This window comes from Rhinolophus hipposideros (genome assembly GCF_964194185.1).
Source record: "Rhinolophus hipposideros genome assembly, chromosome: 9".
NCBI classification, from domain to species: domain Eukaryota; kingdom Metazoa; phylum Chordata; class Mammalia; order Chiroptera; family Rhinolophidae; genus Rhinolophus; species Rhinolophus hipposideros.
In genome coordinates, this window is record NC_138055.1 from 21,458,746 (window position 1) to 21,486,499 (window position 27,754).

At 36.5% G+C, this 27,754-nt stretch overlaps 1 protein-coding gene across 1 annotated transcript in view; it reads right to left on the reverse strand.

Moving 5' to 3' along the window:
* The window catches only part of CFAP54 (cilia and flagella associated protein 54), a 249,277-nt gene that overhangs the window by 214,623 nt on the left and 6,900 nt on the right, over positions 1 to 27,754 (reverse strand). The window contains exons 2-9 of the mRNA XM_081060278.1: positions 27,201 to 27,306; positions 24,375 to 24,518; positions 19,803 to 19,974; positions 15,334 to 15,392; positions 8,578 to 8,721; positions 6,693 to 6,806; positions 6,471 to 6,572; positions 2,134 to 2,332 (exon numbers count right to left, since the gene is read on the reverse strand). Coding sequence (XP_080916404.1) covers positions 2,134 to 2,332; positions 6,471 to 6,572; positions 6,693 to 6,806; positions 8,578 to 8,721; positions 15,334 to 15,392; positions 19,803 to 19,974; positions 24,375 to 24,518; positions 27,201 to 27,306 — 1,040 coding nt within the window. The remainder of the gene's footprint in view (positions 1 to 2,133; positions 2,333 to 6,470; positions 6,573 to 6,692; positions 6,807 to 8,577; positions 8,722 to 15,333; positions 15,393 to 19,802; positions 19,975 to 24,374; positions 24,519 to 27,200; positions 27,307 to 27,754) is intronic.

The window sequence follows — 27,754 nt, forward strand, 5'->3', positions numbered from 1 at the left end:
CTGAACCTACACTTCATAACAGGGTATCCAAATGGTAAAGAAATGTATGAAAAGGTGCTCAACTTCAGCAGTTATCAGAGAAACACAAATGTATTCCATAATGGAATACTACTGAATTCACACAACAATGGACAAAATAAAAAAGACACAAATCTAAATATCAGAATCTGGAGCAATTAGAACTCATATATAATGCTGATGGGAGTGTAAAAATTTACTTAGAAAAAATCACTTTGGAAAGCAATATGGGCTAAAGTAAAATATACGCATACACTATGTTGTAACAAAATTCCACACCAACAGAAATGCATAGCAGATGATGTTAACACATCTCTCTCATCAAAATAAATAGGCCAAAAAAATAGTAGGAATAAAGAAAATTTAACTACATTATTTACAAACTATATATATAAAGCAATGTACCCAACAACAAAGAATGCATAATCTTTTCAAATACATACAGGCTATTTACCAAAACTGACCACAAATTAGGTTATAAAAACATCTCAACAAGTTTCAATAATTTCAAATAATACAGAACATGTTTATGACCACTATATAATTAAGCTGGAAATTAGCAATAAAAAAATAATTAGAAAGTTTCTGTATGTTTTGACTCATGCATGACCCATATAGCACAGAAGAAGTCATAATGGGAATTAAAAAATATTCTTAACTAAATGGTAATGTGGTAAGATAAAGCAAAATTTCAGGTACATAGCTACATTTAGAGAGAAGTGTCTTTATATATATGTATATATTAAATAAGGGTAAATCCTGAAAATCGATGATCTAAACCTCCAAGTCAATCATTTTTCTTAAATCAGCAAAATAAAGCCAAGAAAAATAAATTAAAGGAAATAAGAAAAACACAAAAAAACATGTAAAACAAATATACAATAGAGATGTTGAACAAAGTCAAATATTCCTTAAAAAGACTAATGAAATTGTAAACTCCTAGTGCAACCAGTGAAATGAGAGAAAAGACAAAATGACAACTATCAGGAAAGAAAAAGGGGACTCCACTGCAGATCTTATAGATGTTAAAAAGATCGTAATGAGATATTAAAAATTTAATTAAAATTTGAAAATATTAGATAAAAACAAAAATCGTCAAAGAAAGTGCAATTTATCAAACAGATAGAAGATTTTTTTAATGAAAAGAAAGCCTAAATCATTTTATGTCTATGAAAGAAATTTAATCCAGAGTTAAAAATCTTTCCACAAAGAAAATTAGGTCCAAATGGCTTAACCAGTAAAGTCAACCAAACATTTAGAAAAAACTGACACCAATCTGACACAAATTGTTCCAGGTAATAGAGGAAGAGGGTGTACATCTTAACTCTTTTTAGGAGGCCAACATGACCTTGATAGTAAAACCTAAAAAGGACATTACAAGAAAGGAAAATCTTGCTCATGAACAGAGGCAGAAATATTAAACATTAGCAAAAAAAAAAAAAAAAATCCAACATATCAAAAGGATCATCCTCACCTCTACATTAGGTTTATTCCCAAAATACATGGTGATTAAAAATTAGATAAATTATCAATGTAATTTACCATATTATCAGAAATAAAAGAGAAAAGCCCTTGATCAACTCAATAAATCTCATTAAATCCAGAAAAAGCTTTTGATGAAATTCAACTACTCACGGTTTAAAACAAACAAATAAAACTATTAGCAAAACAAGAATAAAACCAAACTCCTTAGTCTGTAAAAGAGTATCTAAAAAAAAATCCTTTAGCAAATATCAAAATTAGTGGTAAGTGTTGAAAGCTTTCCATTAGAGATCATAAATGAGACAAGGATATCTGCTCTCACCACTTCCATTCCATGTTTTACTGGAGATCATATTCAGTGCAATAAGCCAAGAAATGTAAAAAAAAAAGAAATAAAAACTTTTAAGAATTAGAAAGAAATATAATTGTCATTATTTACAGATGATTGTATACATAAAAAATCCAAAAGGAAATCTACTAATAAATTATTTAAATTATCAATTGAATTTAGCAAGTTTTCTCAATTCAAAATCAATAAAAATTGGATATGAGTTTATGGATGGACTACCACACAAAAACTTATCTTACTCCTGTTCTACAATACAATATTATGTATCTCAACAAGTTATTTACTTATCAAAAGTTCTTTTCCTGCTATAAACAGTTCTGAGACAACATCACGAACTTCTACTTCATCTGTAACAACAGGTCCAGTTTGTAGTGTTCGTCTATTTGAATCAGAAAGAGCTTCCAAGACAGCCAGAAACTGGGATGCAGTGCTATCAAACATCTCATCCAACAACCGTTCTGTGACAGTACGTGGCCATGGCAACTAGAATTCAAAACAACAAAAAAATACAGTCCATTTTTTAAAAGTTCTATAATATCTGATATTACATGGCAAAGATAAGTAAGACATGCTTAATCAATGTTAAAAGAAAGAGTGGTTAGCCTATCAATGAGATGGCTGCTTTTATGATTTTCATTTTTTTGAGGTGTTATTCCAGACTCCATTAAAGTTCCTGTCATGCTGCCATTATATCAAAGACTTTGGTATTTCTTTGTGTTTTTTCCAAGGCAATATAAAAAGGCTGTTCAATACTATCCTGTTAGGGCAGCATCAGTCTCCATAGGCTTTGTGGTATCCAAATTACACCCTTGAAGAACTGATACTAAAACTTTGGTTGTTTAAGAATCTTTCAGGAGTGCTTTTCAGATTCACAGACCACATCTCCAGAGATCCAGTGGGTCTGAGTGGGACATTTTTAATAAGCACCGTAGAAAATTCTAATGCAAAAGGTCCTCAAACCCAAATGTGAGACAATATTTTATATAAATAACTGGTTTTATGCTAGGTAACTGAGGAAGAGTTGACCAGCGGTATACGAATAAACTAGTAACTGTTAAAAGCCCTGTGTGCATTCCCAGGCCCTCTGCTTTGAACTGTCCCAGAATGATTTCACCTCCTTCAGATCACTTGCCTCCACACTTTATTCTCTCCAACAAATTACTGGCTCTCGGTATTTAGGTTACAAGAAAATAAGAAAGGTAGCTCTAGTTGGCTTTTCTAGAATCCATGTCCAGTTAGAACATACCCATCATATTCCCCATGATTCCTTTCCTGTTCTTAGGGCAAAGTCAGAGAGACAAAAAAACAAAAGCAGGGATAAAACTCAAATAGATTACAGTACACTTTTTTTAAATATCATAGGAAAACTAGCAAAAAGTGGAACAGAATATTTATCAAAGCTATAGATGAATACCAAATAAAGGATTTTAAAATATAAATATTTAAAAGAGCTATAAAAAAGATTTAAAGCCCAAGCAATTTAAAAAATGGATTGCTATCAAGCACGACAAGGAAAATATTAATGTCTATAAAAACAATGAGCTTATTCAAGTATATTTTAAAAATTAAAATCTCTAATAGATAAATGTTCAAGACTGAAAGATAATTTACCAAAAAAAAGAAACAGAGTAAACACAAATATAAGGGAAAGTTTAATCCAAAAAATAAAGATAAAACAAGCCATTTTATGAAAACTGAATTATAAAAAAGTAAAGAAATCATAGTATCAAAACGATCATTGCTTCTAGCAAAATTGGTACATACTAATTGGTTGTCACCTTTAAGAACATATTTTGGAAATTAATTCGGCAATATACATCAAGAGAAATAAAAGTGTATCCTTTAATTTAAATCCTACACCTGGAAGTTTATCCACAACTAATAAAAGATTGAAAAATATAATTTAAGATGTTGATTACATCAACATTAATTATAGCAAAGAATTGGAAACAACTAAAATAACAGTAACAAAAATACTAGACAAATTCTGGTTCATGTATTGCATAGTGCATATAAGACCATTTTAAATGTAAGGATAGATGAGAAGCTGAATGACGCAAACCATGCAGTCTGTTCCACTTCTAAATCCTGTGGTTTCTATAATATCTACTCTATAAGATGCATTCTGTTAATTCCCCAACATAGTATACGTACCCCAGTCAAGCTCAGTTTCTCACTGTCCCCCAATAAACTTTGCTTACTCCTGCTTGCAAGCTACGATCATGCTCTAATCCTTTACATAGAATGTTTTCTCCCCTTTTGCTCTCTATAGTCAAATCCTGAGCATTATCCTGAAATCATTCAAAAAGACAGAACTGCAATTTAGTCTTTTCTATATTCCACCACAGTGGAAACAATAAGTGTTCAGTATATGGCTATAGAATGAATGAATGAAAAATAAATAATAGCAATAGCTAATACCCAGGACTTACTATGTGCCAGGATCATTCTAAGGGTTTTACATGTAACTCATTACTACCCTTATTTCTTCCTTAATACTTATGACAAGCTTTAATTATTTTATTTATTTATTATGTAATTTCTTCACTGGAATGTAACCTCTGTCCATCTTGTTCACATAGCAGGTACTTTAAAAATATTTATTGCATGAATCACTAAACAGTCAATCATTAGGAGTCTGAATTAGTAAAAGAATCCTTTGAAAGTCAAAATGATTTACTTTGAGTTAACAACTAACTGACTTACACACTCAAAAATGTTTTATAAAATAGATTTAATACATATTAAAATTACTTTCTTTTATAGGAAATATAATAGAATTATTTCATACATATAAAGCAGGACATTCTGCAAAATATGTCAAAGTAATATACTATGACTTTATAAAAAGGGTATGTTGACTATTCTCTGTCAAAACGACCCACTAAACAATTATAATTTTTTCCTAAAAAGATATACCATATAATTTCCATATAATAATGATCTTATAAGAAACTAGAAATTAATGTTTTTTAATGTAATGCTATCTGGAATTTTAAACATTTTTCTTTGAAAATATATTTAATTTTTATACCAGGATGATTATAAATCAAGTCCTAACAATATGCTCATTAATGACAACCTCACAGCTTTCAATACTTAAATTTGGTTTGCTTAGAGAAAAAAATGTTAACGAGAAAAAAAGACTTGTCCCCTGCTTTCTTACAAACACTACAGCATTACTAGTTAACAGCACCAGGTGAAGGCAGTTCAACAGCTCATTCGTGGAATCACTATAATTCGGCACATTACCACCCCACCAATTGTACACCGTTGGATGGTAAAGGATATGATTTAAAAGGGCTGTATGAAATGTACTTCTGGGCTCAGTGGTCAATATTTCCTAGTCACACGAAGTAGCAATAAAAAGCTACCATGTCCAAATAATACCTGAATTTAAGTATTATGATTTACTTAAAATTTAAGAAAAGAATTACTTCTAAATGTTGTTAAGAACCAGAGAACAGCAGTCACTGCAATAGTGAGAAAACACTGGACCAGAGACCCAGGTTCTGGTCCCAGTGCTTCCAGCAGCCGCCTTTGTGACCTTGAGCCAGTAATTTAAATACTCTGGGCTTTACTTTCCTCATCTTAGAAAAGGACTGAAGCACGTGATTTCTACAATCCCTTCCAGGTTCTGAGATTCTACTATTCTTCTGTTAGAAACTGCTCTTCTTCCCCCTCACTTTCCTTTTCAGTCTCCACAAAGAAGCTTACAGAAGAGAGTTTATGACCATCTACAACAGTCAGGGAAAGCTTTGAAGAAATATAGACCCGGCCTTAAGGAATACTGATATTCAGAAAGGTAACGGGGAAGACGGTGGAAGAAGGAAAAGGGCACAAGGGAGGAGAGGCAGAGGACCCCACAAGGCATAACTAGGTCCCGGGCGCCTCCTGCGATAGCCCTTACTGCTGTCTGCCTTTGTGGCTGGAAGGGGTCCTGTGATGAGGTTTAACATGGGAGGAGAGACTGCTGTCACTCCCACGCTGGGTATTCCTGCCTGTGTGAGACCCGCCAAAGCTCTCTGACATCCCCTCTGACAGAACCACCAGCAATTTTTGAAGTGAAGCCTGTTTATCAACTGGCCCTGAACAGAGGTCATGAGCAGAGCCGCCTGATAACTGTAATAACTTGACTCCAGTGGGAGATAGTTAGTTTTAAGCCACGGAGATATGGGGGTTGTTTGTTGCTACACTATGACCTAGTTCCTAAACACTCCCAAAGTGGAAACCTGAAGTGGATGAGAAAAGGTGCCTCCACCTTCTCTCCAACCTCAAAGACTTCTAAACTAACACTAAGCTGTCAAAACAAAGGCCTCTGTGGAACCACTCAGAGGTTGTGCGTTGGCACCGTGCGTTGGCACCTTTCCCAGGCTCTTCTTCGGCCTCTTGTCCTTTAAAGCTACAAAACTGGGATTGTGCGAAGGTACAAAAAGCTTTGAGAAAGGGATGAAGTGAGGTCGTGTCCAAATTGGGAAGGCATTCTTCTCTCTATTTGCCACTGGTGCAGAGAACAGGGTTGCAAGGTTTAATATTTAATGACAAGGCTTAAAAGATTCAGAGGTATAATACAAATACACCAAAAATGAGTCTGAAACAGAGAAGACAGTCTTAGACTTACAGTTTGTACTTCCCTTAGGTTAATTCTTATCTTGGGTCTAAACAAATTTTTGTTTTTTCTTCTAGACTCAAATACTCCTCGTTTGAAGATCATCAGCGCCATCTGCCTCAAAAAGAAGAATTATATATGAAGTAACAGTGGGACGCGCTTCCCCACTACTAACAGCAAGCTCTTCAACTGTAGAATGCAGTCCATTTCTTTCATTTCATGAAATTTTTATACCTTTATTGTGGCCTCTCTATAATATCCTCTGGATTCTTCCTGTGATTGTGAGGATCCCATTAATTCCAGTTGCCTTAACTCATCAATTTTAGCTAAAGCACGCCGAGCAAATGCCTAGATGCAATTAAAATAAATTTAACTCATAATAAGTAAGAGCATAGTGATTAAAAATGTATCAAGACAGCATGTTTTATTCTCCCAGACATTTAATTGGTGAATTAAACTCTAGGCTGATGCTGACTCTATACCACAGTAGCTATCAAATCTATCACTTCCTATAAGCACTACTAAATTCTGTGGATCTAAAGTTAATACACTGTCAGATATGCTAACTTTATGAATTAAGACATTTTAAAAGTAAGGAAAGCCAAAATCTAGGTTAGACAGTAGCTTCATATATTATCACATCTCTGGCATTGCACACAACACACACACACACACACACACACACACACACACACACTCACATATCCTCCTCAGTGTTCTTCTTGAATCCTAACCTTCCTACCAAAACACACTGTATTATCTATTCAAACGTTCACATTGCCCACTAAATTGTGAGGTCCTTATAGGGTCTTATTCGTTTTTGTATCTCTAGAACCCACCATATAGGAAGTATTTATTCATTTCGGAGGAAAGGAAGAAAGGAGGAAGGCTTGTTTATTTAATCAGATCACCATTATTATAACTCTATAGAGATAATAACAAAAAGAGTTCAAGTCACGTAATTTATTTTATCTTTGAAATAGTGCGTCTATAATTTACAATTTTAATGACGATGCTTCTAGACCACAATAAAAACATACATGAAGTGTTAAATTTTTCTGTAAGAAAGAATTCCATTGGAATCAAGTGGTCAACACTATGTAAACGTTCCATCCCCTGATAATTTGAATAGCTATAGAACTATGCCACCACGAACACACTACAGTTAACTATACATACATGGTGAGTAATTTCTGGAATGTATCCTAGGCTAGAAAATGTATCCCACAAGGGCTGTATTAGGCTATTCACCTGCTTCTGGGCCACTACCATCCAACCCTTCAGAATTAGTTTAGGCAGGAAAAACTAAATGTAAAGGAGCCATTAACTGGCTAGATGATTTATTTATGGTTGTGAACAGGATATGAACAGGGATTTGTACAGCTGTGAAGGCTCTGTCCTGCACAAGACTTTCAGCCAAGTGGTTGAGTGAGAGCTGAAATCCAGCCCACACTGCACTCGACAAGCCATGCACACTGGTGCCGGTATGTGTTGGCTCAAAGAAAGGGGTGCCTATTTTCATTCTCACCAAGGCCCCATCCACTGACAAAGCAAGAACCATGTGCTGTAGAGATGTGCATTTTTTCATTTGCATAGGGGTACTGGCTAGGACAATAGAAGCCCCAACCAGTAGTTAAGTTATATTCCAAGTATTCAGTCAAAAAGGTATACAGGAAAAGAGAAAAAAAACAAACAAACAAGAAATAGATGAAGATAAATAAATAAACAAACAAATAAATAGATAAATTAAATAAAATGATAGCTGGAATGGTAGGTGAATGGAATATAAAAGTAAACAGGGAAGGAAAGTAACTTGCATACAAAAATACGATGAGGAAGAAAAGATAACAGAAATCTTACTCAGAAAAGCAGGAGAGATGGTAGAAGTGAATAAAGAATAAAGGAGAGGGCAGAAAGCCGAGCAAGAAATCAGCAGAATAGAGAAGCCAAGCAAATTTCTGCAAATAAAGCCTAGGACTTTTGTCTTTGCTTCATTGCAATTCTTTGGGGTTTGTTTGTTTGTTTGTTTGTGATTTTCTTGCTGAGCATCTAAAGAAGAAAATGCTGCATAAGTTGTATTTTAAAATATTAGGATCCTCAGAATTAAAAAGTCGCATACCTCCCCATGAATACCAGCTTGGCAGTCATAGTAGCACTGGCAGACAGCAGTATAAAGAGTAGCTCTCCACGTCAAATACCTGACAGACAGGAGTGGAACCGAGGACTCCATACATATACTGGCCCACAGGAGAAATTCCAAGGCCTGAGAAAGAAAGGGCACAACTGAATGCATTTTCATTTTAAGCTAATAATTATTATTTGTATTTAATATAGTCAGGTCATAAGTTGTGAGCACAAGTTGCTGACTACTTAAACCAAAAACACCATAAATAATATGAGTCAAAAAAAACAAGTATTTGAAAAGTAAAAGAATAATTTAGAGAACTCAATCTCAAGTTAACCACTTTAAAATGTCTTCCTTCTTAGCTCCTGAAGTGCCATGAACTCAGCTCATTTTTACTAACATATATAATATCAAGTGTCAATGACAGTCTAGGAGCTAATTGCAACAATACAACTGTTATTAGCTGGCCTGGAACCAATGCATGATTTTGAAAATAATCTGGTATAGCAGGATAGGGAAAATGAAAAAGGCTTACAGTCTACGGCCTGTGATACTTAGTAGAAACAGTTCAAGATTGGAATCAAATAGACCTGGGTTTCAGTCCTAAGTTTATCACTCGGAGCTGTGTCATTTCACCTCTCCAGACCTCAATTTTGTCATCTGTAAAATGGGTATTTTGACACATCACAGCAGTGTGGTTATCTACGTGATATGCTAGGATGGCATTTGGCACATTGTGAGCACTTCATAAATGGTGCCTATTTCCAGTGGTGGGGAGAAAGGGGTCACCATTGTATTGGTCTATCTGTAGGAATATAAGTAAAAGTCTCTTGAACTATTTTAACTGAATGAGTTTTCCCTATCAATCCATTGATAATTCTTTTTAAACATATTCTTCCCACAAACCCTACATTGGGAAACACTATTTGACTATACATATATATTCTTCAGTTAATATTTTCAGATTTTTTTCCTTTCTTCAAATATAGTCCAAAAGCTCAAACGGTAATTAGATTATGTTGTTCTTCATTTGACTGACTGTAAGAAGAAATTTGGTCTGTGCTCCACATATTTTTATAAAAAATATTACTGGGATGAAAATAAGAATCTGTCAGCTAAATGTCTCAGAATATCCATTTCTAAATTCTGTCCATGGAAATATTAGCCTTAATCAAGCAGGTCCTCTTAGGTCTCCCTGAATTGCTGAGTACTTCCTCACTTGTCTCCCTGTCTTTATCTCACCATTGCCCTTCTTCTTACACACCCCCTTCCTTATACACCGCCCTTACCTCCACCAGAGTTACCCTTTAATATGCAAATTGGGTTGTGCACTCTTGTGCTTAAAACACTTCAGTGGCTCTCTGTTACCTATATGACAAAGTACAAGCCTTATACACAGCATGCAAAGACAGTCCCTGCCTACCCCCACTCTCCGTTACTCTTGATCTTGCATCGTATACTTAAAGCTGGTCCAAAATGCTTTCCATGGCACAAAACACGCCTTAGGTCCAAATATGTGTGTCTTTGCTCACTGTGTTCACTCCTTCACCTGCCCTACAGGACCGAGATGAAACCCTATCTCCACTACTAGTAGTGTTACCTTGGACAGTTTACTTAAACTTCATGTGCCTCAGGTTCTTTATCTGCAAAACAGGTGTAACAGTAATTACCTTAAAGGATTGTTGGATGACCAAATGAGCTAACATACTCTAAATGCTTGGAACATAGTACACATCGTAAGTGTTAGCTTTGGTAATGACAATGAAGGAGGGAGGGGAAGCAGGAGAAGGGAGAGGAACAGCAAGAGCAGGAGGAGGAGGGAGAATACCGGGAAGAGCTGTTGAAAAGAAGTGTTTCCTAACGTCACTAGAGAGAAATGACCATTGCCTCATTTCTGTCTCTGCTGTAATTGTGTTACGTGTGTGTGTGTCTGATTTACACATATTTTATGTACACATATATCGTATGTCACATCCAATAACATTAACATGCTCACATGTGTGATTCCAAACTAAACTATGATCTGTTTGAAAATAGGAACAGCGCCTTATTCGTTTTTACATCACCTAGAATAGTGCCAGGTACATAACAGATATTCCCAAGTGCTATTCAATGAATTCACTGAACAACCCTAAAGCTAACAGAACCAACCAAGGGAGAGCTAACGAATATTCTAGATTCTCAAGAAAATAATGATAATAAATTTGAACAACAGAATAAAGTCCCTCTTCCAGTAACAAATTTGGCCTCCAACAATTGAGGAATTAATTAAGGAAAAGTGTATGTACAGTAGTCAAGTCCACCTTGAAAAGGCAAATCAACAAAAAGGTCCAGGAGATGCATATATATTAAGCAAACCTACTAGACTGACAAAGTATTTAATAGCAAAAATAGATAACACACTGGTAATATTCAGACCCTATTACCAACTTTGGAGCCTTCAAGGACAGTGTATATAACACGTGTGCAAGCAGTTCAGTGGACATCTAAGGGAAAGAAAAAGCCTGAAAGGGCAGAATTCCCCATAGTCTAGTCAGTTTTGAATCCAGAGGAAAAAAGAGCAGGGCTTGACACAGAATGGCAATATTCTTTGCTACCCACTGGAATGTAAGCTCATCTCGCTAGAATGTAAGTTCACTTAGGAAACAGACCTTGTCTGTCTTGTTCAGCAAGGTAGCCCCTGCCCCCTAGCACATTATCTGGTGTGTAGTAGACATGCAATAAATATTTGTTGACTAACTGATCTGCATTTAAAAGTTTCAGTTCATGGTGCCAAATGCGGAACTATTTCAAACCATCATAGAATAAAAGGGCTGAAAGCCAATCTAATTTCACCCTCACCAACATCATCAGCACTACAACCTGATGTCCCACACCTTCCCTACCCAAGCGATCCCACCTCCAGTAACAAGGAACATGCCAGGTGGCATCAGAAGACAAGTCTAAATGTACTTTCTTAATCTGAAATGTAAACCATCTTGATACACCTCCTGTGCATTAGGCCTAGTCATATCTTCCGGAACAGCACCAAACCACTCAAAACTCACTTTCAAACTACAGCCTTCCAAGAATCTGAAAACACCGATGCCACCTGCCCTCTGTCCAGGATAAAGATCACTGAGCACTTCTCCACCTCCCAGAACTACACGTTCCTTCCCCATCACGGCTGGTCCTCCATGGCTTCGTTCCTGGTTGCCCATGTCCGGTTAGAGTATGTGACCACACCACGGTACAATGACCCTCTCAGTCGCTGCTCCTAGACACTATACCTCTACTAAGTCTGCCGGGGGTGCTTTATTGCAGTTTTTGTTGTTGCTGCTGTCATCATTGTGTGCTAACCTTGCCATAACGTGAACTGATATGGAAGCAAGAGTCATCAAAACTCAAGTTTTCTCACATCTGCTGCACAAAAATCCTATCACGGATCTTTGCATTTGGATTGTTGTGGTTTGAGGAGTAGGGGATTAAGCCAGGTATAAATTTCCCCACTTTAAATTCACATGTCTTTCCAAAAAGCCCCCCTGGGTATTAGAAATTTCACATTTCAAAATAAAAAGAGTTTCGGTTACCAGTTGTTCACATTATATTTGGGTTTGGCCTCAGACTTAGCATAAAAGACCATAAATCACAGATTTTAGTGCTGAAGGGGATCTTAAAAGTAACCTGGTCTGACTCCAAGAGGCTAAACTGCTCATAAGTGACAGAGCTGGAACTGGAATTCAGGTCTTCAGATTTTCAAGTGCAGCAGCATTCTTTCCACTACACAGGGCAGCCTTAACAAAGGGGAGTTCGGAGGGGGAAAACACCATCATTCCTCTTAGGGTTTTGAAAAAAACATCATTCCTTTTAGGGTTGTGAAAAACCATCATTCAGATTTTAAAAATGAAAAGCCATTTCCAAAAAATAATTCTTAATTTGTAGCATTTTTTTTCTTGCCTCTAAAAGACAGATCTATTTCTATTAATGTTTAAAAATGATGGGATTTAAACAGGACTGTTCTCTTCATAGAAAAAAAAAAAACAACTATGAAAAACCACATTTTAGGAGCCCAGTGAGGACATGGTTCTGGGGTTACACACACAGTTAATCAGCTCAGCCACAGGATGGCAGTGCAGCATCATTTATACCAGATTTTGTGGGAAACAACACTGAGCAGCATTTCAAAGGTTTGATTTGAAGTTTATGTCATGGAACGTGGAATAATTGGACAATCATTGTTCAAGCCACAGGCTTTACAAACCATTTCAGTTTTATAGTAAATGAAACAGGAATCGTTTTCTTCAAATGAATAGATTCTACTGTATTTTTTAATATTTGCTGAGTACTATACTCCAGTTTTAAATGCCTCAGAAGAAACTACAGGTTATACCATAACCGAAAGCAAAGTTGTCCTATGTCTTTAGGAAAAGAGATTTCAGAAATCTACCCTCCCTCCACTCCCTAAGCTTATGCTGCTCACCTCCCTCAGAGCAAAAGGAAGTGTTTCCCATCTGGGAAACAGCCCCTGGCCTGTCATGGTCTTCAGCAATAGTCATGTCAAAAAATACTAACCCCTCCCACACAGCTCCTCCATTTGAGTAGGTGAGCCAAAATAGTCACGACAAGATTAAATTTAGTCGACATTCGTGCATTGTTCTAGTGGTGGTGTGGGGCAACGCAGTGATGTATTGGCTCTGGCCTCAGCTACACTTCTAACTAGATGTGTGACATTGAGCAAATAAACTTTTCTGAGCCTTAGCGTCCTCAGCTATAGATGAAGGTCATACCAGTACCTTTCTCAGAGTGGTGGTGTGAGGACTAGATGAGATAACATATGAAAGTGCTGAGAAGCCTACCTGATAAACGGTAGGCATTCATCCAACAAATGATGACGATGATGATGATGATGATGGTAGTGCCCACCTCATAAGACTTTAATGCAAAGCCCTTCACACAATGCCTAACGCATAGTAGGGATTCAATAATAATAACAAACGTAGCCATAATGCTTGGATCTTATAAGAATAAGGGTTTGTATTGCTCTGGGATGACTCCAAGAAAAGCCTGAGGATCTCGTCCCTATTTCTCTTTCTGTCTCATGCTAGACTAGAAGAGAACTCTAAAGTAGCTACAGAATCAGGGTCCCTCAGACCCAGAAGGACACAGATGTGTCAATTCACTAGCTGAAGATTTAGAAATTTCTGGGCGAAAATTACTAATTTCCTTTGAACTTATTATATTAAACAAACTGAAAGAATTTCATCCCACTCTTCAAATGCCAACTGTACAACCGCTCACCCCCTCAAAATTCTTGTATCCCTTACTCCCCTCACCACCATCCCACACGACCGAGACCATAGAACTATTCTCCTTCAGCTCTTATTTTGTCAGAGAGAAATTCAAGTTCTATGAGCAGAGAAATCTTATATAGGGTATAAATATAAAATTATTTTTAAATGACTATCACATTAAAATTCTCTCAGCATTAACATGTACAAACACAAACAGTTACATTTTGGCACATACATCTCTGCCCTACAAAGCTTTGGCACATAAACACTATAGCAAACCAAATTATTATGATTCTGTGAAGCAGTATTTGTTGCTACAGCAAGGGCAATAGGAATTTGCAAATTCTTTTTAGGAAATCATCTGTAACTGCATGTAGAATCACTGGAATATTCTGTATGCCAAGTTTATATTATACGTGGGACAGTCTCCCCTCATTTTAATTCTCATGCCAAAAGCTGGCACAGATTTGTTCAAGTCACCGTCAGTAACACAGCTTTTAAATTCAAGAAACAAAACAGAGAGAGAGCACATAATTAATGTTATAAATTAAGCATGCAAATCTCTTTGCTTCCATTTTTAAGTGTTGGTAACTTTCAAGATACTTGGCTATGTTTTGAGAAAATAAGAAAAAAAAATGCATCTGTCCTGAAGGTTACACTATTCAGGGTAAGAATACTGCATGTGATAAAGAAAAATAAAGTAGTAATGTTTCAGATGGCAGCAACAACTTAAGTATGGCTATACTCGCCCTTCTTGACCTACATTCCAAAGTCTGGACAATAAATACAGCGAAAAAAATGTCTCCTAGAGATTAAAGTGCTACCAGCATTATAGAGAAGTGTCAGCCATTCCCTCAAGCTAAAACTGAGCAGTAAGTACTGGTCAGTGGGAATCTTATTATAAAATAAAGTCCCCTTACCCTCAGCTTGTGACTGGGACAGAGTTTAGGTATTCATTCACCTAACTACTAGCAAGCATGTAGGTCGTAAGTGAAGTTCAACCTCTTCAAGCAAAATGAAGTCCAAGTTCCATAGGTATCACATAAATAGGGTAACCATAGTTTATCATTCAAACCAGGACACTTGTGAGAGTGAAAGCAGGCACTACTAATAATACCAGACAAGAGGTATAAACCGGGACCTTCCTGGGCAAGCCAGAATGGATGGTCACCCTATCTCAAGATACAGTTACCAGATGGATAGTCAGTATCAAGCTTACAAGTTATGACTAATCTGAGAGACCAAGGGACAGTGGAGAATATTTATTAATTTTAAGAGTGCTTTCTTTTCATTAATACTTTATTGCCTGTATGTTTACATATGATCATGTTAAACTAAAAATTGAAAACTTGTTATATATATAGTCACTAAATTTTGTTATATAATCACTAAATTTTCTTTGCTAGTATTCAATGCTAACAAAAGTCTTAAGAAAAACAGGAAATACAGGGGAAGATATTTCTGTCAGTAAATTTCATACCTTGGAAGACTGACCAATAATCATCAGTTTTCTGCAAATGGTGTAGATGTAAATGGTACCTAGATGGAGAAAAATATGAATATGTTTTATAGTCAACTGATGAAAATTTTATATTCTAATTTCTGTGGTTAACATCTGTAGCTCTCAAAACAAGTAATCTCATGAGAAAGTCTGACAATGGTTAGAGCGTTATAATCATTACAATTTGTTGTGTAACTGGTAGCTGAATCATTAAAAGAATTAATATGACCATATTTTAAATATGTTCACACAGGAATCTTTTTTATTTTTTTGGAATTGTTTTTAAGATTCTCATTTTTAAAGCACTTTAAGTTTTAAAATATATTGAACAAAAGAATATTTTTAGTAGCATAATTTATGTACCCTGTGGTTTTAGTACTTCATATAAAATAGTATGGGTTCCCATGGTTTCCTTATAGTTGAAAAACTAAAGAATTATCTCCAAATAGGGTAGCCATACAGATTTAATCATGTAATACTCAAAAAAGAATCTCATAATAATTTAAACATCATAATGCATAATAGATTGCATTATATTCCTTTGGAGTCTCATATATCTACCCTATTATTAAGGTATGTCCTATGGGCACTTTAATGAAAAACAGTATTTCCAACTCCTATTTAATATCATTCAAGTATGATTTTATTTTTAATCAGGCCATTAATTAAACGAGGCAGGGTTATGGGGAACGGTAAAGAACAACATTTCCATACATCTCTCTATATACAAAGGACATTATAATGCTTTCAACATACCCGAAGATGGTAACATGCTTTTAAAAGGCAATGTAATTATAATGCAAGTAGTCTAAATATTTTCTATAAAATATTTGATCTAAAATTCATAACCATCAAAATTCAACAATTGTGCATCCTATGTTCACAGTTAAACTTTAAAAGCTTGAGAAAACAGCATCTGCTCCAAAATACACATCACTTGATTAAAACGCACCTGTAAGTATTATAAACATTAATCACATAACTCAATGACCGAAAGTATGGCCTAAAATCTTAAACACGTATAGCGCCATAAACTTCACAGAGATTGCAATAGGTCCTTAACGTTCGAGGACTCAGCATTCTTAATGTGGCTGCGTCCTCGACATAGTTACTTATTTCACATAAGATCCAGCAGGGAAGAAACCACTTGGCTAGTAACAGTTCAAGCACAGTATTCTTATCTCAATTTGGTTTTCTCGACCTCTGCTCTTAATCTTTCAAAATTAAACTGTATAACTGTGTTTCTTTGTTTAAAAAAGAAAAAGTCACCAAGTAAGGCTATGCACAGGAAACGCATGCCTCTCCACAAAACATGTGATTCAGGTGTAAGCCAGGAGCCTGTATAAACATGTCAGTAACAGGAACTGGGGAATTTCAGAAGGCCTCAAGGAGACTGCCCTCAAGAATGACAAGGGCCCTCTGTATTTCAAAAATGTGCCTTTAACCTTTCCAACCCTAGTACGTCCTGACTATAACTGAGCCCTTCTTTGCGGGACCTTGGCACGGCTCACAAATCCCCACTGCAGAAAAGAGTAATTGGTATAGAATGAAAACACAGACTGAATCTTGACAACATCAGATATCTCCAGAAGTTTGTTTTGCTTTGTTTTTAACTAAATCCCTAATATGAGTTTATTGCTTTGTCATGTGACTCATTTTCATCAAAGATGGCCACCATCAAAATAATCTGACAATTCAAGGCTTTAAATTTGAGGGTTCTAGTTAATTGAGAAGTAGGGTGTTATCAAATATTCATACACCCAGCTAAATTTTATGAAAGAACCAAGATTGGTTACGTAGGTTAAGAAACCAAGGGTGTGTACATACAATAGTCAATTAAAAGTAAAGAGAATACATGTTAACTTCTAACTGAAAAGCTTAAATGTATTTTGATAAATTGTAAGTTAATCTATTTTTGATTACTTAAATTTCAAAGTTTTAAAACCACAGGATCTTTGGATGTGCTAATCCCCCAGTTGAAATGTCCTTTCCCCAAATATTCAGATGTCTCATTCAGGTCTTTGCTCAAATGTCATCTCAGTGAGATCTTCCCTGATCATTCTATTTAAAAATGCAGCCCAGCCCCAGCCCACGCTCAGTTCTCCCTATCCCCTCCTCAGCATTTTTTTTCTCCATAGCACTCGGCATGATCTGCCACAACCATTTAGGTTTACCTTTTTAATACATTTTTATTCGTTTCAGGTGTACAAAACAGTGTAATAGTTAAATATTTACACCCCTCACAAAGTGATAACCCCCGCAATCTACTACCCCTCTGATATCTTATATAGCTGTTACAATACCATTGACTGTATTCCCTATGCTATATTTTACATCCTGTGAGATATATATATATATATATATACATATATACATATATATACACACACATATATATATATTATAGTTGACATTCAGTATTTCAATATTATTCTACTTCAGCTTCAGCTGTATAACGCAGTGGTCAGGCATCTACACAGTCTATGAAATGATCCCCCTGATAAGTCCAGTACCCATCTGACACCCTACATAATCTTTACATTATTGATTATATTCCCCATGCTGTATTTCATATCCCCGTGACTATATTGTGACTACCAATTTGTGCTTTCTAAACCCTTCACCTTTTCCCCCGTCCCCACACCCTTCCATCTAGCAACCATCAGTTTTTTCTTTATGTCTCTGAGTCTATTTCTGTTTTGTTTGTTCCTTTATTCTGTTCTTTAGATTCCACACATAAGTGAGATCATATGATATTCGTCTTTCTCAGTCTGACTTATTTCACTTAGCATAATATTCTCTGGGTCCATTAGTTTTGATTTATCACCTCCCTGTAGCAGAATGTAACCATGAGAACATGGTTTTGGTCTATTGTCCACTCCTGTGTCCCCAGCACCTAGAACAATGCTTGGCAATCGGTTTTGGAAAAATTAATTAAAACGGGCAGGAATTAGTGAAACTAAATATATATTAATATATTTCTCACAACCCAGCAATCCCACTTCTGGGCATAGATCCCAGAAAATTCTCACACAGGTCTATAAAAGGACACATGCAAGGATATTCACTGCAGAAATATTTATGCAGTTAGAGAGGTAGGGCAAACCAGGTGGCCATCCCTAGAAGTGTATGGCTATCTGGAACACAATTCAGCACGCAGAGTTGATGAACTAGATTTACAGACAGGAACCTATCTAGATTCTAAAACCATAGTATTGAGCAGAATACTAGTTAGGAAACAGACTAAAATCTAGAGCATGATACTACCTGTGTAAAGAAAAAGCACACACCAAGAAAAGGACAGAGAAGATACAGAAGTCATTTATTCTTTTTTTTTTTTAAAGAATATTGGGATTTTTTTGTGAGTGAATCTAAAAAGACTGCAGGCAGGGAGTCATGCTGGGTCATTTCCACCACTCAAGCAAGGCCCAACCCATGGGCCTATTCACTGCTTCTTGAGCACGGAACCTCTGCTCCTGCTTAGTCCCTACCAAGATGTGTGAGCAACTCAGGTAGCGAGATGGTAGTGGCTACTCTGGGAATCACACATGCTCTTGAGCATGATCAGGCACAAAAGTTTGACAGTCACTAGACTAAAAAATTTCTTCCAAAATCAGCCTCATCTCTGGCATGTAAAGTCTAATTTCAATCAAAATGTCAAAAAATATTTGGGGAGGGCAAGGAAGGAAAAGGCTAGGAAATGTATTCAATTGCCACAGATGAGGTAGAATCCAGTGTTTTCTTTCAAGTTATTTTGTCCAGCTCTTATGCATATAGAACACACTGTCATTATTTTTCTTTTAAGAATATATTATCCAGAGAACAATATAGCAGATGACTCATTGCAACTTTTCATTGTAACTTTAAAAAGAATTTGAATTGAATCTAAATTTTAACTCTTTAAAGAGAAAAAAAATGCTACATTTTGATAGATAATATTTCATGAGACATATATAATATATATATGTGTATCTACACAATGTACATATGTATATAAGTATACTGTACACACACATTCTCAGAGCTCCTTATTCAAAACCAAGTAAAACCAAGTAGGAGGAGAAGGTTGATACCTAGAAAGCCCCAGTCACTGGCCAAAGTACTTGAGAGGAGCAATAAATTTGGATGATGCTTAGAACCAATCTAACCTGCAGTGATTCTTTGATTCTTCTCCACTTATATTTATTTATTAACTGAGGCCCCTCTTTTTTATATACCTGAAACAGATTATCCCCACAGCCTTTAATACTTCTTTGAGCAGAAAACCCAAAGATATGCTTTCTAAGTCCCTGCTTCTGAGGACAAACTAAAATGTAATAAAAATGTAAAAAAACATAATTATCCGGTAAGTATGTTTTAAATCACAGGGTAATCAAGTTAACATCAAACTAGGCATTTAAATGACTTTCTCAATGACGTGATGGGAAATAAAATACATGGCTACATACCGTTGAAGATAATCCAACAAAGGTGCTCCTGTGGCAGAGCCAACTGCATGATGAGTCTTAAGGAGGACAAGATACGCAGACACTGGACCACAGATTCTTTATTCTGTAGGTTCATATCACTGTCACAGACCAGCTGGTAGTTGCAAATATATTTGCCATTTAAAGCATGAAACTGAAACACATGGGAAAATATAATATAAATAAATATAAACAAAGTTTATGCAACTTAGGAAAGCTTTCCTCAAAATGTAAGAAACTAAAATGTAAACAATTTTGCTTAATTAATTTAATAGATTAGTATAGTGCCATGGACTGAATGTCTGTGTCCCTCCCCACCCCCCAGAATTCTTACGTTGAAATCTATCCCCAAAGTGATATTAGATGATGGAGTCTTTGGGAGGTAGTTAGGTCATGAGGATGGAGACCTCATGAATGGGATAGTGCCTTTATAAAAGGGACACCAGACAGCCCCCTCATGGCTTCTGCCATCTGAGGACACAGTGAGAAGACAGCCGTCTATGAACCAGGAAGCTGGCTCTCACCAGACACTGAATATTCCTGTACCTTGATCTCAGATATCCCAGGCGCCAGAACGTGAGAAATAAATTTTTGTTGTTTAAGCTATCAGTCTATGAAGTTTCGTTATAGCAACCCTAACAGATTAAGACATATAGAAAGAAATGTGCTAAAATAGGTTTCTTTGAAGCATCCATTTAGTTAAGATAACATTTCCTTAATCAAAAAAATTTCAAAGTACAAAACAAAAAAAAGTACAAAATCCTATTTCCAAGAATATGGAATTGAATCAATTTTTAGAAACTCACCCAATGGTATTTTAACTTATTAATTCAGATGTAATTATTACTATTTGCACAATTCATTGGGCAAATGTTTATTAAGAATCTCTATTTGCCACACTCTGTTAAGCAACAGGGACTCAAAGTTGAGGACGGCAAGTCCTCTTCTCTTGGCAGAGGGAAAAGAACTCCAGGCACAAGCAATGTTAAGAATGCTTAAAGTAGTTGCTGTGGTCACTGAATTGAAAGTCTTTTGTAAGATTGGAAAAGAATGTTTCAGATAAAGAGATTAAGCTGTAGAGGTGGTCCATGGTCAAAAAACATGGAGAGCATTCCACGTCATTCCAAGCAATATGGGCTTTAGCTAAAGGGCAAAGTCAAGGGGCAGAGGCGTAAAATGATTTGATTTATACTTTAGAAATCAATTCCGGCAAAAGTGTGGAAGATGAAAAGCAGAGGCTAGGGAATAAAGCTACGTGCAGGGAAGCTAGGAGAGATCAAAGGCCTGTGAGGTAGTCCAGACATACCAGGGTCCTGAGATGGGGCCCTGGACTCCGGGATGAAGAGAAAGGAAAGATGTAAGTCTCGTCTGAGTCAATGAGATTTAGTCACCAATTCGATGTGGGGTATAAGAGAGAGGAAGAGATCTGCAATGATTTCTTGTTTGGATGACTGGCTGGAGCCAATGATGGAGGAAAGATGAGTCCAGCTTGGGATATGTCAAGTTGAGATGTTTATGACATAACTGAATAGATGTGGAGTTCAGAAGAGAGATTTTAGCTAGGCTACTGATGAGTACTGGTAAAGCTATTTACCATACTTAGATGTATATACACTATTTCTAGCCACTACGTAGTTGGTATCACAGAAGATATTCATTGAATGTATCTACATGTTGGAGTAATCATTACCTTTAAAGTACTCTTTCTTTTATAAACAGATAATGATACTCAAATTTTTTTAGTGTCAGGCCCTATTCTAAGTCTTTAATTATCTCAGCAATCCTAAAACAACATTATGCAGGAGGTTTTGTCATTACTTCCATTTTACAGATGATGAAACTGAGGCACAAAGAAATGACTCAACTTCTCCAAGGTTCCATCCTTAGGAAGTGGCACAGCAACTCTTTGAACCCAGGCAGGGTGATTCTAGAGGTCAAATTCTTACCAACTCTGCCATAATGCCTCCCTACAGTACATACAAAGGGGGTCATTAAATTACATGATTAAGTATCTTTGCACAAAACTTTGCTGTTAATATTTTGACCACAAATTCATTATCACTGCTTCATAGATGATCTTTATGCATTTAATTCGAAAATTATTTCTCTAACAAAACTTCTCATGACTTCTAGTTTTCCATTGTCAAGTTCCTCCTAGACTAAATTTTCAATCTATTCTCTTACTCACTCGTTTTATACATATTTGTTGAGAACCACAGTATGCCAGTGTCGAACTTAGCATGTAAAAAACCAAATTCTTCGCATCTTTTTGCACCTATCACAACAGTCCTGATGGCATACTCTTAATGTTGTCTTCATTGCTTTACTTTCTGCCTCCAGTCTTTTTCCTCCTAATCCATTCTGTGTACTGATTTCAGATTACTCACAGTGACTTAGTCACTTCATTTATTCAACCCTTCAATAAAGCTTTACTGAGAATTTATTACCTACCAGGCACTGTCCTAAGCACTAGGGATTAGAGATTAGAGTAGTCCCTGTCCTCATGAAGCTTCTAGAAGGGGAAAAAGGAAATTGAACAATAAACAAACAAAAATGTAGCCGGTGAATAAAAATAAAGCAGGGCGTGCAGGAGACTTGAAGGAAGTGAGTGATGAGTCACGCCACGCAGATATCTAAGATACAAGCTTTGGAGACGGTGGAGCTCATCGGTACACTGGTACTAAGCCAGGGAGTTTGGGTGGAAGCAGGATAATGAAATCATGCATGAGGGAAAGATGGGGGCCTGGACTAGGATGAAATAGGAGAGGCCTTAAAAGTCCAAACTCCTAAGCTTTTCATTCAGTACTATTCCCAATGGGGTGCCAACTCATACTGCCCAATATTCTCATTCATGTACCTAGGATATAGTCAAATTGAACTGATCAATGGACCCCCAAACTTGGCTTGAAATTTTTCTGCTAATTAAACCACGTACAGGTGTGATCAAATAATATGGCGAATGTTTCAATTTTTTAAAAAAAATTACAGTAAAAAACACATTGCCATTAATCCCCCCCAAAATACTCCACCTTGCTTCAAACACACTCATGCCACCATTCTTGCCACTTTCTGAAGTTCTGGAAGTCCTCTTTCGTGCCTTTAGCGGTGCTGTCGTGGCTGTCTTGATGTCCTGAATCGATTCAAAACATTTACCTTTTATGGTCATTTTGACTTTGGGGAAGAGCCAGAAGCCACAGGGTGCCAGATCCGGTGAATAATGTGGATGAGGACACACCATAATGTTTTTGACAGAAATTGCTGCACCAGAAGCAATGTGTGACACAGAGCCTTTCTATCACAAAATACGATCAAAGCTGCTGCCGAGTGCCATCCAACAGAAAGGCAGGGATCTTCAATACAGGAAGCGGTACGTGGAACCTTAGTAACAGTGTGTGACAAGTTTCAACTTGTTCAGTGCAGTCAGTCAGGTGTTAGCTATGGTTGAAAAAGGTGTGCTTTAAAGTGTGCTGTAAATCCTCCTCCATCATGACAACACTCCACGTCACCCATCGCTTCTGGTATACAGCAATTTCTGTCAAATTAAAACGTGATGGTGTGTCCTCATCCACCTTATTCACCGGATCTGGCACCATGTGACTTCTGGCTCTTCCCCAAAGGCAAAATGATTCTGGACATTGAGGCAGCCAGAACAGTTCAACTAAAGATACTCATGAAAGAGGATTTTCAGAACTGCTTCAGAAAGTGTCAAGACTGATACGATAAGCAAGGGGGCGTATTTTGAGGGGGGTTAATGGCAATGTGTCTTTTACTTTAATAAGTTTTTTTTTTATTATTATTTAAACATTCACCGTATTTTTTTTAGCACACCTTGTATATTTCCAAGGTCTTGAATAATCGTCAAGTTTGAAATAACATAGCTTTGGATTCAGATTGATTAGCATTCAAACTCCAACTCTGCCGACTGTTGTAAGTGGGATGGGTTTCTTAGTCTGTAATAAGCCTGTTTCCTCATCTGTAGAAGAGGCATAATCATACCTACCTTTTACAACTGTAATGAGGTGCAAGATAACAATTCATATACTGCATATAGAAGAGCCTAATACATGGTCATTGCTCAACCAGTGAATCATTGGTAACAATTAACATCATAATAATACTGGTATACTAGAAATAAAGCATAAAATTTTATATCAGAAGACCTGTGTTTGATCTCCAGACCGCTAGTTACACTGTGTGATTAGTTTTCTTTTTCTCTTTTGTAAAACAGGGATAATAATAGTATCTAACTCACAAAGTTACTGTGGGGATCAAATATGTTTTCCAAAGTACTCTGTAAACTAAAATCACTCTACAAATATTAGTTATTGTAACAATAACTGTCTGCTAGATGAATGAGTGATTATAGTGATACAATCTCCAAAGCATCTTTACAAAGTTTAATAAGTTCACTTTCTTATTCAGCACTGAAAACATTTAAGCAACTTATAGCACACAAGTAAATGCTATGCTGAACAAAGGAACACTGTCAACAAAAGGATATATTGCATAGTTCATCATAAATTGTAGCTATTTTAGCTACTACTTTCATCTTACCGTATGTACAGCAGTTTTGTCTCCAAAGCCTTTTGGAAAAAAGACAGTTTTGAATTGATGCACATCTGCTTGATTCTCATCAAAGTTGATATTGAACTGCTGAAGATATCTTCCATAGCACTGTAAAAGGGCCAATTTATAGTCCTGAAATAATGAGAGCACTTGATGAAAGTTTCAAAATATCACTTTGCTTATTAAAATTTTACTGTTAAATTATATTAATACTAAATATAATAATTATCAAATTATATCATTATTGAAATTTGATATTTGTTATTCTTAATAGCATCAACCTTGATTATTACTATTACTATTATTTCTACCACCATTACATTATTACTACCATTCCCAAACATTTATTATGACAGGCACTGTGCTTGGCAATTAATGCTCATTATTTCATAATTCTCCTCAAAACAAGCCTATTGTGAGATAAGACCATTATGATCTCCAACATGAAAATATTCACTAAGGTATTATTGTGTGTAGTAATACCTGTATATACTACTTAAAATCCAAAAATATTTAACATCACCATTTGATGGTACCCCACCCACTTAGTCAGAGAGGTGGATGAGTTAGTTGTGTAACTAGCCTTGTTTCTCTGATACCTCCTAAGCTCCAAAAAAGAAGGAAATAAGAGATAAGGAGGGGAGAGAGGGAGAGGGAAAAAGAGGGAAGGAGGAAGGAGGGAAGGAAGGAGAGAGAAAGATGAAAGAAGGAAAGAGGCAGGGAGAGAAAGAAAGATGGGGGTGGAAGTAAAGAGAAAGAGGGAGAAAGTAAAAGAGGAAGAAAGAAAGGAGAGAATGGGAGGGAGGGAGAAAGAGAGGAGGGGGGGAGGGAAGGAAAGGAAGCGGGAGAGGCAGGAGGGGAGCAAAAGGAAGAGGAGGAGGGGAAGGGGTGGGAAGAAGAGAAGAAAGGGGAAGGGAGGAGAAGGGAGGAGAGCAGAGAAAAATGCAGGTGATGAGCTAACTCATCCTCTCTTTTGTCAAGACTCTGACGCTGCATCATGCCAAACCAAAAAAAAGTCAGAACTATTGTTAGTTATGATTCTGTTAGTTCTAATTCAGGCTTATATTTCCATGACAAAGTCACATGCCTCATTTCTGTAGCCCATAAGGCACAGTTAATCTGAAGAGTTTCAGGGCAGTGGATGTGAGTCGGGCTCTGAAATATGTCTGTTGCAAACCTTACTCAGCTTCCTCCCCTGTGACTGTGTCTCCAGGAAAAGCAACTGCCCTGAGTATGAACTGCCTTTCAGGTTACCTAGCCCCTCGGGAGGCATCCACAGTCAAATGTGTTTTGTTTCTGTTTCTATCAACTTGTTTGTTATTGTTCACTTAATTCTTTTCTGATTCTTTTCTGTTCTAATTTGATTTATAAACTGAATTCAAATCCAGGTTCAAAACAAGAATATGTTAACAAAATGATCGGTACTGTAACTAAAGTAAAAATAAAGAGATTCTAGAACCAAAGTAACAAGTTCGTTTTCAGGATTATAAATACCTTTATCGGCCCACTTTCTTATGAATACTATGAAAAGTATTTAAAATGTTTTTGTTGTTATTCCTTTAAGCAAATTTTAAAATATCGCTACCTTAGCCATTACCCATCATCCACTTGCTTTATTAATTTCTAACATGCTGCTTTCTCCTTCCTCCACCAATATCCACTCAGCTTAACTGGATACTCCTCAAACCCAGTCACCAGCTTCTCATATTGAGGAGAAGCATCAAAATGGAGAGGGGGCACTCTTCTAATTCTTGTCAAAGCTGTCATTCCACCTCACGTGAATACAAATTACAAGTGGGAGCTCATCTTTTTTTTTTCCTATAGTTTTTCCAAACTCTATATTTTCAAGTTTCTAAGATACCACAGTCCAATTACATGAAGCTAAGGTGGTTATCTAATTTTGGCAGCAAAAAATGTATCTTAGTTCTTAATTACCAAAATTCCTCCATATCTTATCCTCTATTTGGTAAATTTTCCTCCCAAACGAAAACAAATAGAAATGGAGGAGGAAAAAGATGCTGAAGAACCGAAGATTAAGAAGACACTGAATACGGCCCACATCTGACCTAAAATCACTTTGGATAAACTTAGCCCACAGATCCTAGATGTGCCAAATACTCATACCTAATTTGGAATAACTTGGGCCTATGCCAGAGTTTAAGGGAAACACTTACATTATCATTAATGTAAAACTTAGCCATAGTGTGGTCTTACCAAACCAAGCCCATGAGTCCACAGCAATCTAAGACCTGGGTATTGATATGGAACTAAAAATAGAGACAAACTCAGTTTGGAATACACTACTGAGCCAGAAACAGGGCAAGTGTGGAATGACTGCTATAATTACATTCGGCAAAACATTAAGAAGGAGACGAAATTCATTAAAACAGGACACGGGGAAGCAAGCAACGCAGCAGCAAGGCCAGAAGCCATGAGAGTTGTCCGCAGGGTCAGCCAACCATGCAAAAAAAAAAACAACAGGAAGTGCTGCCTGGGCTCCTTTGTATAAGGTAGGAACATGATGACTCAACATTTCCTGTTGGGCCTACCACACCCTCTGTTAACTAGGGGCTGTGCCAGCTGTCTTTCTGTTCTGGAATCACTCACCTATGGAGAATAGCAACTAGTAATACAAAATTAAAAAACAAACACTTTTTTGGTCACTGTGCCTCATTAAAATGTTATGTATTCATTTATATATTTTCTAAGAAAAACAATCTAATCAGGTAAAATAGGAATGGTGTCAAACCAAATAATAATAATAATTAGCCAAATGGGTTTCATTTAGGCTTTTTTCCCTCCAGAGGCACTTACTTTCATTTCACAAAGGCTATCTCCAACCTTCAGAAGCTTTTCGTTGTAATAGGCAGCTGGCAGCCGGGGGGCATATTTGTTCCAGATATTAAACAAAGAGGTGGCACTGTAAAAATCAAAATAAAATATCTTCAAAGTCAGCACGAAACCTCAATTAATTAGCAAGCAACCCTTAAAAATGTGCCTTGTGCTAAGTCTTTCCAATGTGCCTTATTGTTAATGTCTAGTTATTAATAAATACACTTATAGTTAAAATTTCTGCTTCTTTTCTGTCAAGCACTGATTGAAGCTCTTTATATGTGTTTTTTTTAAATAGACTATTTTTTTAGAGCAGTTTTAGGGTCACTGAAAAATTGAGCAAAAGGTATAGAGATTCCCCTACCATTACCAACACCCCCCACCAGAGTAGTACAATTGTGACAACTGAGGAGCCTACACTGACACATCCTGAACACCCAGTGCCCATAGTTTACATTAGGGTTTACTCTTGGCATTGCACATTCTATGGGTTTGGACAAATGTACACTAACATGTATCCATCATTACGGTATGAC